Source organism: Crocodylus siamensis, chromosome 3, assembly GCF_052110815.1.
Source record: "Crocodylus siamensis isolate JL-2025a chromosome 3, ASM5211081v1, whole genome shotgun sequence".
Taxonomy (NCBI): Eukaryota; Metazoa; Chordata; order Crocodylia; family Crocodylidae; genus Crocodylus; species Crocodylus siamensis.
This window is the reverse complement of record NC_143397.1, coordinates 34604183-34618525: the sequence shown is the minus strand read 5'-3', so window position 1 is coordinate 34618525 and position 14343 is coordinate 34604183. Positions and strand designations below refer to the sequence as shown.

At 44.6% G+C, this 14343-nt stretch overlaps 1 protein-coding gene across 3 annotated transcripts in view; it reads right to left on the bottom strand.

Moving 5' to 3' along the window:
* FAM169A (family with sequence similarity 169 member A) overlaps positions 1 to 14343 on the bottom strand; it is a 76825-nt gene that overhangs the window by 26087 nt on the left and 36395 nt on the right. For 2 of the 3 annotated variants that reach the window (XM_090038097.1, XM_090038098.1), the window contains exons 4-8: positions 12823 to 12908; positions 11328 to 11499; positions 7998 to 8177; positions 4621 to 4749; positions 3110 to 3225 (exon numbers count right to left, since the gene is read on the bottom strand). In XM_090038097.1, the coding sequence (XP_089894223.1) occupies positions 3110 to 3225; positions 4621 to 4749; positions 7998 to 8177; positions 11328 to 11499; positions 12823 to 12908 (683 nt within the window). The remainder of the gene's footprint in view (positions 1 to 3109; positions 3226 to 4620; positions 4750 to 7997; positions 8178 to 11327; positions 11500 to 12822; positions 12909 to 14343) is intronic. The other variant, XM_090038099.1, reaches the window with a different exon arrangement.

Below are 14343 nucleotides of genomic sequence, written 5' to 3'. Positions count from 1 at the left end.
ATATGTACACAAGGAATCTACATCCTCCTGTGAGGGAACTGAATGTAATCTGTATATTTTACTTTATATTTGTCTGTGATGCAGTAGTCTCCAATGCACAGTTGTCTTCGACCGACATATCTGATGCTTGAGCACTTCTGCACTCTTTGGATGAGTATTGTGCTCTAGAGTCATATTCTGAATATTCACCTAAGAAGGCTACAGGGGGCATCTACACAAGATATTATTGCGCAAGTACTAAAGTAGTAGCAAGTACTAATTGTGTAGTAACCAGAGTTACTGTGCAGTAGCACCAGCCAACATCTTTTAGGTGATGCTACTGCACAGTAGCCTAATAATACTGTGCAGTAGCATATTAGCACTGTCCGTGCTGTTACGTATTACTGTGCATTATTTTTTGGCTATTGCGCAGTCAGTGTCTCATGTAGATACACCCAGGAAGTAGCAAGGAGGTCAACTGCAATCAGAGGTATAACAACACAGTCAGGCACCTGGGGCAGCTGTGACACATGAGCAATGACAACTTCTGGCTGCTTTTGTGCACTGTAGCAGCAGCCATTTTTTTTCTGCCCCTCCGCAAAGAAGAAGTCCAAGATAGCTGCCCCAGTCGCCTGGCCATAGTTACACCACTGATAGCAATGCTTTCCTCCCTAAGCCCTCTAATAATCCATCAGTGCTAGTTGTTAAACACCATTCAGACATTTCATACTCTTTAACATACAGGGAAGATAAAAGGAAAGGACCATTTGCTTGCTAGTATTCTACTAGTCCTGGATGAATTTGCAATGTATAAGCAAGCAGCTAGTGCTCCTTTTACAAAAAGATAATGGTGACCCTAGCGCAGTCAACACTGCAAACAAGAGCAAAACCTACTTAACCAGAAGCATTTCCGTCACCATATATTCAGATGACGCTTCCTACCACAAGAGCCCCTTAGAAGCAACAAACAACAGGGCACCAATATGTTATTAACTAGTATTAACTGATTTTAAAAAAATCCCTTTTTCATAGTTCCTGAGAGCAAATCAGTTCAATTCAGCTACAACAAGCAGCAGAATAAGCATCTCTCTAGCTTTTTCTGTATTGCAGCCTCAGTGACAAATTGCTGATCTTCAGGGGTGTCCGAGATATGAACAAACAAAAAAGTTAAGTTAAAGGGAAGGCTGCTCTGCTGTGCCTGTTTCTTGCCTGGACAGGTGTTAGCCCATTCTGACTCCATGGAAAGGAAAAACTGACTGAAACAAAGGCTTTCTTCTCAGCTTCTTTCTTCTCCCTGCCCTACACTCCCTGTTCTACCTGCTGCTGTTTTCAGCTCCGTACCCGATCCGTAACTCTGCATTCTGCTTTGTCCCCGATTTGCCACATGCCATACAAAGGCTGCCCATACCACTTGTGGCACCTTTGTTGCAGGTTGGCCAGCCCTGCTGTAGGGTAACAGCAGACACCAGGAGAGTTATCACAAGGCATCTCCTGTATGGTAAGGCTCCACCCCCTTTCATCTTACTGTAATTTGCTTGTTTATCCATAACCTGATAATAAGTCATAGGTTCTGTGGACTAGCTGTAACTCCAGGTTTCAAGCCTTGGTGTGCACTGTAGAGCTGCTAGAAGTCTAAGCTCCCTGGATTTCTGTAAAGGAGTCACTGAGGGCCAAACAATCCAAGGAAGCAGGGGATAAAGCAGAAGTATCAATACAGAGGTCACAGGTTTTTATCAAATCCATGACTGTTATAAATTTATTCACCAGGATTTGTCTCTGGGTTTTTCTGAGTTTATCCAGTCTCTTAGGTAGAGATTTAGAAATTTATCAACAAAATAAAACCATCTTTCTGTTCTACAAATATTTTAACTAACAAAGGATTAACGCAGGGGCAGGCAAAATATGGCCCTTGGGCCAGATTTGGCTCACCAGGCAATTACATCTGGCCCACGGGCAGATGCTTGCCAATTCACTGTATCCGGCCTGGCCCCCGGATGCCCCTGCTGTGCTCACATGGGGCCGAGCCTCGCTCACTCCCTGGGGGCACCGCATGCTGCGCTCCCACTCTTGCCCGTAGGACGGCCCTGACCCTGGCCACACAGGTAGGGAAGCGGTGGCAGGCAGGGGAAGTGGTGGCAGTGGCAGGAGTATGCATGGGGAAGTGGCAGCAGTGGTGGATGGGTGGGCAGAGGGAGGGGAGGTCAGGGAAGAAGGGAGGGGGCAGGGAGTGAGGTATTGGGAGCAGCAGGGGAAGGGTGGTAGTGGTAGCGGGTGGGGGAAGTGGTGGTGGCAGTGGTGGGGGGTGGGACTGGTAGCAGTGGTGGTGGCAGGTTGGGGAGGGGTGTGGCTGTGGCAGGTGAGAGTGAAGTGGCAGCTGGGTGGGAGTCCAGGTCCCGTGTTAGTGCCCCAGGGCTGGGCCCTATTGGGACCTGGCAGCACAGGACTTGGGTATGTGAGCTCTGCATGATGGAGCCAGTGGTCTGGTCACATGTTGTTCTGGGTCTAACCAGGACCCCACACTGCCAGGGGGTTTCACCTGCTGCTGCCACTGGCAGCATGGATTGTGCACAATGGGGGTATGTTTGTAGGGGGGGCCCCCACAGACACCCCACTACACACATGCACCCACACCCCGCCAAGCACACCCCACACCCCTCCACAACACCCCCCCACAATATAAAAGAGTACGACTTCATTTTGAGCTATTATAAAATCACCTCTATATACAAGACACACAAATCAGGAAAAAATATTTTTTGAAATAAAATTAAAAGATGTTATTGTAGATGTTTTATTTTTAGTATACAATTTGTTTTTTCCAGTTCCAAGTTGGCAAACTCCCTTCCCAAAAGGAGTACTTCCCGGGGCAAGGGGAGGAACTTCCAGTGGGAAAGGTCAGGGGCAGCACTTCTGGTCCCAAGATGGCAGCCAGGGGGCAAGGCACCTCTCAAGGGGTGGGGCTACCCTGGCAGCCCTCAACAGCTCACTAAAATTCCTTAAGCGGCCCTCCAACCAAAAATAATTGCCCACTCCCGGATTAACAAAACTAAAGATGTAAAATATATAATTTAGCAAGCACTATAAGAAGCTCCAAACTTGTAGATATACAGAAAACCATCTGTGTACCTACACTTAGCTGTGTTTCAGTCTCTGTGTTCTGGTCATTTCTCATTTCAGATTCCATGGCGGACTGCAGAAGCAACTCCTCAGTCTGGGAACTGTTGTTTTCTTTTTGAGAGGCTTCTGCTTTCAAAAGCAAAACCAAAAAAAACAAATGCAGATACAGTTTATATAACCTGTTACTGGCTCTGAATGCAAGCTTATGTAGGGTCCAATCTTGCTCCAAGCAGAGTTTTTACACTCTCATTAACATGCATCATCAATGAAAATCTGACCATTTCTAAACATAACAGAAAGCTCAGAGCTTCTGTTACTGTAAGTAGAGAAACTGCAGCAGCTAGAACCCAGGCAGCTAAACAGGAGCCCACTGTACAAGGAAAGGCAGTAAGTGGCCCATCACAGTAAAGGGCACACCTGCAACCAGTCTGGAAAAGTCTCCTGATTGGAAGAGGGCTGGGCTTAGGGAACATACAAGTCCAAGGCCTGAGTCAGGGCAGGCAGTCTGACCCTACAGGCAACAGGGAGAGGGGACTGTAGCTGAACAATTGACTGGGATCCTGTTATACCTGGGAGCTGAAAGCAAGGTGCTGAAGGTTTTCAAGGAGCTGGGACCCAGGATGAGGAGGGCTTTCTCATAGACCTGGTAGGCTTAAAGCTGCATTACAGCCAGTGGGCTCAGAGTTCAGTTACAACTGATAGGCTTATGTTTCCTTTTAAGTTTCTGGTTAAGTTTAAACCAAGGAACCAGATACAGCTAGCAAAGCAGTGATAGGGAGGCTGCAGTAGGGCACCCATGAGGCACACTGCTATTTAGTGCCTGGAATCCTGCCAGGGGTGGTGCACAGGACTCAAGCAGGCAACAGCAGGCCCAAGGATGAGAGGGTAGTAGCACATGCCAAAGAGGGTTGAAACGAGGGACGGAGAGCCCAGGGCAGAGTGAGGAAGAGCTGGAACCCAGGTCCAGTACAGTGGATCTTGGCTAGATGGCCCAGTGAGAGAAAAAGGGGCACAGGCTGAGAAGACTGAGGCCCCAACAAGGGTGATTTGTTGGACAGCAACATCTACAAGGTATGGCCATGGCTACAGGGGAGGTTGGAGGCCAAGTAATTAGCCCTTGTTACAGCCCAGTTTTTACTGCATGAGAGCTTATTATTGTATGAGGGCTCACTCTGGGGTCCCTGGGACAGCCTCCCCTTTAAAAACTACACATTTGTATTAAGGTATGGCAGGTAGGAAGAAGGGAAGTATACCCAGAGAGAGTTAGAGTAGAACATCATAGCCACCCCTGGAGCCTAGCACTTGTTACACAAAGCATGCTAACAGTAGTGTAATGGTGGCAGAGAGGAGGCAACAAAAGAGGTGACTGGGGTAGCAGCCCCAGGTCCTGCCTTTTGGGGAAAGGCAAAGCAAAAGCAGCCATTACTGAAGCTGATTGCATTGCCACATTTGGCACAGCAGGAGCTGGTGCCACTCCACCCCGGCACAGAGCTGTGCTGCTATGCTATGCCTCTGCATGCTTACCTGTCAGCTTGAGCATTTCTCTCTGCAATATAGTGGTAATAGGTGTTCTCTGGAACCAGTGTCCTGCTCCTTCAACTTCCCACAGAAGATCATGATCACCTGGGTACTTTTCAAAGTACTGCTTACAAGCTGAACAAATATTTAAAAAAAAAAAAAAAAAAAAGCCTTACCACACGGTACATTGACCCATAACTTGAGTGGCTGATTTCAAAAAATTAAATGAACACAACTTTCTCACGCCATGCCTAAAATGGAGCTGAACCAACCTGTCTAGCCTAAATAACTATCTTTTTGCACTTAATTCCCTACCACCACCACTATTAAGCATCTTCCAGCATCTCAAACTTTGATTGCATATTTAAGGGGAGACAGACTATAATTTCTATTTTTTTGCCTTTGGTGAATTACCTCCCTCACTTTTAGGTATTACAGCCTTACTTGTGATATTGTATGCTAGTTATATGGTTAGTTGTTTCAAGAGCAGTTTAAATCCAACCAAGATTTAAACATTTTTACAATTAAATGTTTGGGGATATGCTCTTAAAATACTGTATCCAGCCCACTGATCATACCAATTAATGTTACCCAAGGCACTTGTATGACACTCTGCAGGACTGCGGAGTCAGTTACTGCACCATTATATCAAATAACCAGCACTAGCCCCTAGAATGTCCTTGTTTACCCTCGCATGATGGTTTGGGGAACCTTTTTATGACTTAAGAACCCTGGTTGAGATCATTAAGTTATTCTGTAGCTGCCTGAAACTGCTGCATCACAAATGTCTTTGTTGATGTGTATACCACTCCATGGACAAAACTTCTGTTACATTCCTCTCAGACTGGGGACAACAGTTGGCCAGACCATCTGTGGGGAGGTGGGTTTGGAACAGGAGATAGTTTTGCAAAGGCCAAAGAAAGAATCCAGGTACCTTACTGGGGTTGGGAAAGGCATGTAAGTAAGCACAAGCCTCAGAGAGACAAGAAACTGAGGGCAAAAGTCAGGGGGCCACATCCTATTCTACCTTGCTCAAGTCTCTGATAAAATGTTAATGCATCTACGTTAGCAACATGCCATTATCAGTTATGAGAATAAGTTACAAAAAGCTGCAAGCAGAAGAACCATCCACTCCTTAACTGTTTTTCAGGGATTTGACCAAGGTAGAATAAGATCACACTTAGGCATTTAAACAGGAGGAACAGGATCTGCCCCTAAGTCTTCAGCCTTTTTCAGCATCTCTAGCTGTAAAGAGCTACCTGCAGAAGCCTGACAGGTCAGGGGAAACCTTGCCAGCCTGATCACAGAGGGACCCCCAGGAAATGGATACACAGACATTCTTAATGCAATCAAATTGTTCTGCATTTCCTGTGATATTGATGAGAAAACAAAGCAAGGGTGCATTTAGAAACGTTGTGCAATGCTGCTTCTTTGCATGTCTGTCCAAACCCTTCATGTGGTCCTGAAAGACTTACTGTAGCCATCATCATTCCCATGGCTGGAGTTGTGGCAACGGGTATGTTTAAGATGCAGCAGGGGATGGGCAAATCTGACAACTGAGCATGGAGCAGGGGCATAAAGCTGGAGCACAGTGGGGGTTCAAGCAGCTGGTTCCTCTCACACTAGTTACTAAGAACTAATCTATGGCACTTCAGTGGAAGGTCCCACATAGGGGCAAGGGGCAGGACAAGAGGCGACAAGCACACCACTGCAGCACTCTCCCTATCCAAACTCACAGATATGCTCCAGATCCAGAATTTTGACAATAAAGCTCCTTTGGACTCATCCAGTCCCTACTTGAGTCTCAAATCTCCTGTGAGCTTGAGAACTAATGCTGGGGATGAACCCTGAACAGCCCCAGTCTGGAGAGTGCCTGTGGACTCGGGAGGAGCAGAGCTCGGCAGGGCATGCTCAAACCCCTCAGTGCTGAGTTCCCAATACCCCGTGCCCCCTACCACTACAGAAGTATAAGTAAGTCCCAAGTGTCCAACAGGAGTGGCTTGGCCACATCTCCAACCATTAAAAATTCCACTGGTGAATACTTCATAATCCTACCACATAAGAACAGGCTGCATAGAAAAGTTGTAGATTCTCCATCCATGGAAGTTAACCAAGGGTGGCCAAAATATGGCCCATGTGTTAGATCCAGGTCTGCCAAGTGATTTTGTCCAGCCCGCAGTGGGTCCCTTGGTCCTACTCATCCCAGATGTAAGGGGTAGCCTAGGTTATGGCACGTTCAGCCAGTCCAGCTGCCCCCTGGCATGCAGTGGGGCTGGGGCGGTGCAGCAGTTAGACTCGCTTCTCAGCAACCCCAGTGGCAGCATCTCCTTCCAGCTGCCACTGCTGGACACAATCCTGCTGCCTCAGCACCGCAGCCTGTCTGCCCCAAACGCACTGCAAGAGCCCAGGACAGAGCCAAGATCCACTGTCTATACGACCCTGCAAAGTGTGCAGATTCAGTGGGCAGGGGTGTGCGAGCAGCAGATCATGGATCTGCTTCTGGCCTTTGCCCCATGCTGTCACTGCCTCAAGATCCTATACTTGACCCTGGATACAGCTCCCTGCCCACCCATGTCCCCATCCCATCCACCTGGCCATGCACCCTGCCTACGTGGGTCTCGACTGGTCTCCATGGAGACCCTGGGATCACACAGCGGTGACAGCAGATCCATGCTCCCTACACGCCCCTGTGATGGGCACCAGTTCTGCAGACAGGGGTTTGCAGGCAGTGGATCACAGCTTTGCCTCAGGCCTCGGCCCCACACTGTTGCAGCCCCGGGCCCGCCCCATCTCTGCTGCCCCACTGAGCACAAAGCAGAGTCATTTAGGGAGTTTTGGTCAGCTGTTGAACTGGGGGGGGGGTAGCCCCAAATAAGTTTAGTTTAAATATCTAAATAATAAATGTGCAATGGTGATTTATTATTTCACTGCAAGTAGTAACAAGAAGGAAAGGGCTTGTGGTAGCAGCACTGAGTAATTCTGAACTCCCTGCTGAGTGGCTCTTGCTCCAAAATTTAGGTCTAGGATGAGAAGGGTGCCAATCCACACCACAACAGCTCACCAAAACTCTCCATATGGTCCTCAGATCCAAATAATTGCCCACCCCTGGGTTAGACAGACACTTTGCTGTGATGTTTTAGTCAGGGATGATCTTGTCCCGAGTAGGGGGCTGGATTAGCTCACCTAGTGAAGTCCCTTTCAGCCTTACTGTCCTATGAACCTCAGATAACTAAATTTCATCAAATAGTAGCACATTTTAAGCTTAAATTTAGAGTTTTTCTATTAAATTATTTCAGCTCTGTTGAACTCAGTTGGGAATATTTCTTTTGAAATTGAAAGAAAGTGTATGCAGAGAAGCTGGAAGGACGTATTGAAGAGCTTACCTGCATACATGAATGATGACAGCGGGTACCGAAGGCCAAGTGCATCTTCAGTAAAGGAATCCACAAAATCCTCCAACATCGTTAGCCCAAAATCTTTCCCACGATGTTTCTTTCTCACAAACATTGTGTCCAGCAGAGGAAGCTGATAACTTTGGGTGAGATAGGAGCTACATATGCTTCCTGAAATCACAGGGGTAGAGGGGACCACAGATACACATTTTGTCAGTGATTTGTTGAAAAGGTTTAGATAATCAATTGAAACTGAATGGGATCTTATTTCACCCCAAACCAGCTGTACCTTATATACAGTAACTAGTCTCAGCCACTCTGGCTCTTTGGACAAACTCTGTAAAACTGCAAAAAATATACCATGCAACAAAATAGTAGGGAAATCATGTCTGGTATTGTGATCTGATGCTGCAAGATTATAGTCGCTACAAGCTACTGAGAGGGTTGTGAGGAAAAAACTCCCTTTGGAATCCTGCTGTTACATTTTCAGGAAATTGAATTAAGAGAATGAAGCTAAAGCAAAAATGATCAACTCAAACATTCTCTTTTAAATACTTATTCATGTATGTAAGACTAAACCACAAGCATGCAAGTCAGCTATCATTTAAGGAGTGAACAAGTAACCCTTACACCTTACATTTTTTAGGACACCACCAGGAAGTGGACATTAATAAGAAGGGATTTTTCCATATGTAACACAATAATATACAATTTAAAAAAAAAACAAAACAGTGCACCATGACAACAGTGTTTAAAATTGCTGAATTTTCTGAATGATAACCATGGAATCACTGGTATCAGATTAATAACATGATTTATTTGAATTATAGTAGTACCTAGCTACTCCAATCAAAAACTGGGCTTCACTGTATTAGGCAGCATATAACAATGAAAACTTGTCCCTTTCCCTTAGAAAGTTTGCAATCCAACTAAAAACAATAGTAAGATATCTATAGCACTTACAAAGTATTCGTTATAGACCGTAAGCAAGTAAGTAAGGTATACAGTAAGGTATAACAAGCCTCATTTTTCCAAGCAGGAAAAGCAGGTAGGTTAAATTAATTTTTTTTGATGGTCACACAAGGAATCCACATCAGGGCTGAAATAAGAAACCATGGTGGATTTGATTTAAATCAGGATTTAAATTACTGGTCAGGAAGCATCAAATTATCATTGTTTTCTACAAAAAGTGCATTCTTGTTGTTTGATATCACCTTTGCTCAAGGCTGTGGAAATAGTCTTCAGGATGGTTAGTGTACGTTCAACATTTCTCTTTAGTCAATGTTAAGAACTATTGGCTGTGACAATTCCATCTATTTTGTCATGGTATTGTTCACATTGTCATCAGATTAGATCAGTTCTCAATATATTGCTCAAAAAAGTCCACTACTGAGTTCAAAAGAATGTCTTGTGTGACAGGTAGTTTGGTTCCTCCTGCTTTCTTCAGAGCAGCTGCTGCAAAGTGGTTGACATGGAAGTATTTTGCAATTTCAACAAAATTCTGCTCAAAATGATACTCTTTTGTTTCTACTGCCCCTCCCTCTTTGCATTTATCTCCAGACTCCTCCCCCTTGCCCAGATCTATTCTACCCCCAACAATCCTCTATTAATTTTTCTTGAAACTTTGCACTTTTAGAGAGGGGTAAGGCCTTGACTCTGTGTACGCAAGCTTACAAACAGACAATAGGTCTGTTATCGCTCATCTCTATATACTGCTGTTAATAGGATGTTATCTCTGGAGACACAAATCCACAGTTTGAGAACTGAAACGAAGCATCACAGAGACTGAGCACTGAGTTCCATTGGATAGAGTAGTTTTCTTTAATATTTACAAATCTATAAGGAGCCCATGGGAACCCCATGATATTGGGCCCCTAATATAGTCCGTGGCCTGTTGTGATCTATTTATAAAACTTTTCTTAAGGTTACATGAACGTATTGTCTCAAATAATATATAATTAGAAGCTATAATCCCTATTTCATGATATCTTTGAGCTTTTAATATATCTTAAATTTAAAACTATCTTCAAATAGCTAAAAAAAAAGCTATCTTAAAATAAAATAAAATTTTAAAAATCTGATTAAAATTTAAAAAAATACATTTTTAATCTTTTTTAAAAAAATCATTGATTTTTATCCACCTTGTTACAAACGAAGAGTACCCAACCTTTGATGCTGTGGTCTGATAATCTGGCACAAACATCCCTTCTTTGCATAAAGTCATAAAACAATGCAACCCAGAAAGTCATTGTGATCACTGCATGGGCTTAACTTTTAGCATGAAAACTATTCTATGGGGACATGTGCAATGTGTCATGATTATGTTCACAAAGGCACAGTATTGATGAGCGAAACAAAAAGATACGCCATCTGCTGATTAGCTTCCCACAGGAACTGCCATACCAAAACAGATCAATGGCCCATCTGGCATGCTATCATGTTTCCAACAGTAGCCAAGGCCAGATGTTCCAGGGGAAAGCATCAATCTCCTACAATGCACTAAAGTAGCATACACAACAGTTGCGCCTCATGAAGTCACCAAAAAACCTTCTACTGAAGGTAAGAGAATTTGGACACCAAACTATATGCCCAAAATTGGATGTTCTGTTATTTATGGAAGGCTATCAGTGCTCAAATTATTTATAAATAATCAATCAATTTCATTCAGATGAAACTGAAAAGCATCACAAGAATTTATAAAAATCATAGGGATATATTTAAACAATATAGGATACATTTAAACAATGCTTTGGTTCTGTGTTTATAGAAAACCTATACTGATGGGATCCTGGGTCTGTAACTGAGGCTCTCACAAACACTGCTGAAGTACACAGAAGTACTTCAGCAGTAATGACAGCTGATCCTGCAGCTTCCCAGAAGTATTCACTGGAGTTCTGCACAGAGGGACCTTGCAAGATCAGACCCTAGATGAGTGCAATACAATCTTAATATTAATCATAATTTCCATAGGTTGTTCACTCCTGGATGAGTTCTGGAGCATGACTATCATATCAATACATTAAAAAAAAGACCCGGCTCCCTCTCTCACAAATGAATACGAATATGTAACTGTAAATCCTCATCCCAGTAAGTCTAGAAAAGCAGAAGAATAGTTGTATAAGGAAAGAACATGTAAAAACCCCAATTCTATTCTCAGATCAGTATAATTTAATTGGCTTTACTTTTGATAGATCTAAAAATCTTCCCTGCTATAGAATTCAAGAAAAGATTCATACATTGGTCATAAATTAAAGCAGTTTGAAAAGGCCCAATAAAAGTTTGGGTTTTTTTAATGCCAAAAATCAGACACAAAAGTTTTACCTGCAGGTTTAACAGAATAAAACCCAATGGCTTCTCCTTTTTTCCACAGAATTTTGGCGTAGTCGCTACTGCTGTGACAAAGGAATGGGATCTCATTTTTTTCTATTTCTTGTTTCCGATAAATAATTCGATTGAGAACATAGAGAACCACCCTCTCTCCAACAGTTTTCACCTATAGAAACATATAAAAACATTTAAATACATGTATCACTTAACACTTAATTGAGGGTTGGACATTAGTGGTCTTATGAGTAGTTAGCACCTCTGAAAGTAAGTATAGTTGAAGACATGGAAAGACACGTGCACTTAGCACTTCTAAAAAAATCGGGCCCAAGTTTTTGTTCTGGGGTTTTTTTTTTTAGAGAAGTGTGAAATGCTCTGATACCACCGCAACACGCAGCATGTAAAATCCTGGATTAGGCAGAGCTTTCCTCACATCTATAGTATTACACGTGCTCTGATTATTTAAGGGTTATAGAATTCCGGGGGACAGGGGTGTAAACTTAAAATTAAAAAAAAAAAAAATACATTTTTCCTCTAAGAAACATTTACCAAACACAATAATGCATACCAGCTAAATCTCAGTCTTTCCAGACTAACAAGAGTTTGCATTGCTACAAAGACCATATGATTAGCATTTCTGGGAAGGGACCACCCAGCATACTCCCTTCCTTCATTGCTGTATGCAGTGGCAGGGATCAGGACATGATGTAGTGGGACAGCTGGTTAGCGCCAAGGTTTACTGTGGCAAGAAAAAAGAATTCAGCTGCTCCTCCCTAATGCACCCTCTGGTTGTGGAGAGTAGCCCCAAATACGTTTAACTTAAATATCTAAATACAGTATGTGCAGTGGTGATTTATTATTTTCCTTCAAGTAGAAACAAGCAGAAGAGGGCCTGTGGTGGCAGGACTGAGTAATTCTGGACTCCATGCTGCTCCACACTCTTGCTATAAAATTTAGGTCTAGGATGCCTCAAAGAACATAGGCATTGGCTGGAATTTAACAATAGTTAAGCAAGCTTGATAACAAGCAAAATGGATATTAGGGCACATGTTTTTCCTTATGCCTCTTCCCAACACCACAGGCCATCAACTCTAACTACTGCCCAAACTCCTCCTCCAGTTAGATACCAAATTAAATAAAGGCAGGCCAACAAGTTTCTCCAGAAGAGACTACCATCACAATAAGGGTAATTACTGGAAGCCCACACAGCACAGCCCGAAAAGTTGCCCTGAAAACTGTCAGTAACAAAACATTTTTCATGCAAAGCTATTAACATGAACAATGCAACTTTGAGGAAGGTAAACAGAGAGACAGCTTACACTGGGAAGGGGCATGTGTGCCTGCCCTCCAGCTGATTCCACACCCTAAATAAAATGACTTATTGGATTCATTTTCAAATCCAAAACATATCTTTGATCATTTGTAATGGCATGGAGTTAAATCTTGGGTGCAAGATAAAAATTGTTATGAACAAAATGCCGGAACCATTTACCTGCTGAAGCCCTTCTCTAGAAGGAACAGATGTTTTCACAATATCATTGATAGCCCACCACTGGTCAGCAAGGTACAAGGCTACAGCTTGGAGAGAACAGAGGTATAGGAGGTTAGTATACCAGGATAATTTGAAGGAAATATGTTAATTACCACTACAAAGTTATTAGCAGGGATCCGGGTGTCCACTCACCATAGAAAAAGGTGGTAAAGCCTGAATTTTCTCATTCTAAATTGGAAAACACAGATTTTCTCCTTTAAAGGAGAAACATGCAGGAAATGGTGGATTACCCCTTGCAGGGTATATACACATGCACATGGTCACCAAGTAGTTTGGAAAGCAGCTCCCCGCAAGTAAGCTGGGGTGGGGGACGGACACCTCCATAGTGGGGGAGAGCGGGAAAAAGGAGGGAGGGAGTTGGGCAGGGCTCATGCTGGGGCTAGATGATGCATGGGGAGTGAAACAGAGCCATGGGCAGTTCATCCAGGGGAGGAGGGCTGCCTCCCTACCACTGCACATACTCCTGAGGGGGACATGGGGGATGCATGCCCCCCAGTTCTGTGCATGGGGTGGGGGTGGGTACAGGCTGCCCACTGTAGGCTCAGGCCTCCCTGCCCTACTGCCCTCCCCCTGGGGTGGCCATAGCTCAGCGAGCAAGGTCTGGCACAGCACAGCAGGGCCAGGGAAGCTCGATGCCACTGCTGGGAGCCCTGCACCACCATGGCGAGGCACCCCCTTCCCACCCAGCAGCAAAGGGAACACCTCAGTGCTGCCACCCCCACTGCCACTGGGCAGGCACAGGGCACCTCACAATGGCAGCGTGGGGCTCACAGGAGGTGACACTGAGCTTGAAACCACCCCACTCTGCCCTGCTTACGGCAGGGCTGTGGAGACCTGGGGTGGGGGCGAGGGAGGATGTAACAGAGTGGGAAGCCCAAGCACACAGTGGGCAGCCCACACCCAACTCCCCCCCAGATGGGCTCTGGTCTGGCCATGCCGCCTGCAGAGGAGGGGCAGCTGGGCTCTGCATTCTGCTCTACTGCAACAGCTATTGCCTCCTGTGGGTGGCAGCTGGGGCTTGGTCACTGCTGCAGGGGGCTAGGGACCAGGTCACTAGCCCCGCAGCCCTAGCAGTTGGGGGCCCCTCTGGGAGGGGGGGGGGCAGGAAACTGAATGGGGAGTGAGGGGCACCAGCACGGGGGGCAGGGCTGTGGGTGGCAAGTGAGAGGCACATGCAGTGGTAGTGGGCATAGGGGTGGGGAGTAAGGGATTTGGGGAGTTTTAAAAAAATCAATTGGTGATTTTATCAGAGAATTTGCAATTTTTAAACAGAGAAAACCAGCATCCCTGGTTATTAGTTGTACAATTATATAGCTACCAAGTTAAGTAGACATCTAAGCTGTAATAAGTTTATTACTGCTAATTATAGTACAATTCTAATTACAAATCAATATGCTTGGTGTTACTCAGCCACTACATACTCTGAAGCGATTTTTTTTAAAACCTCTATAAATTTATGTA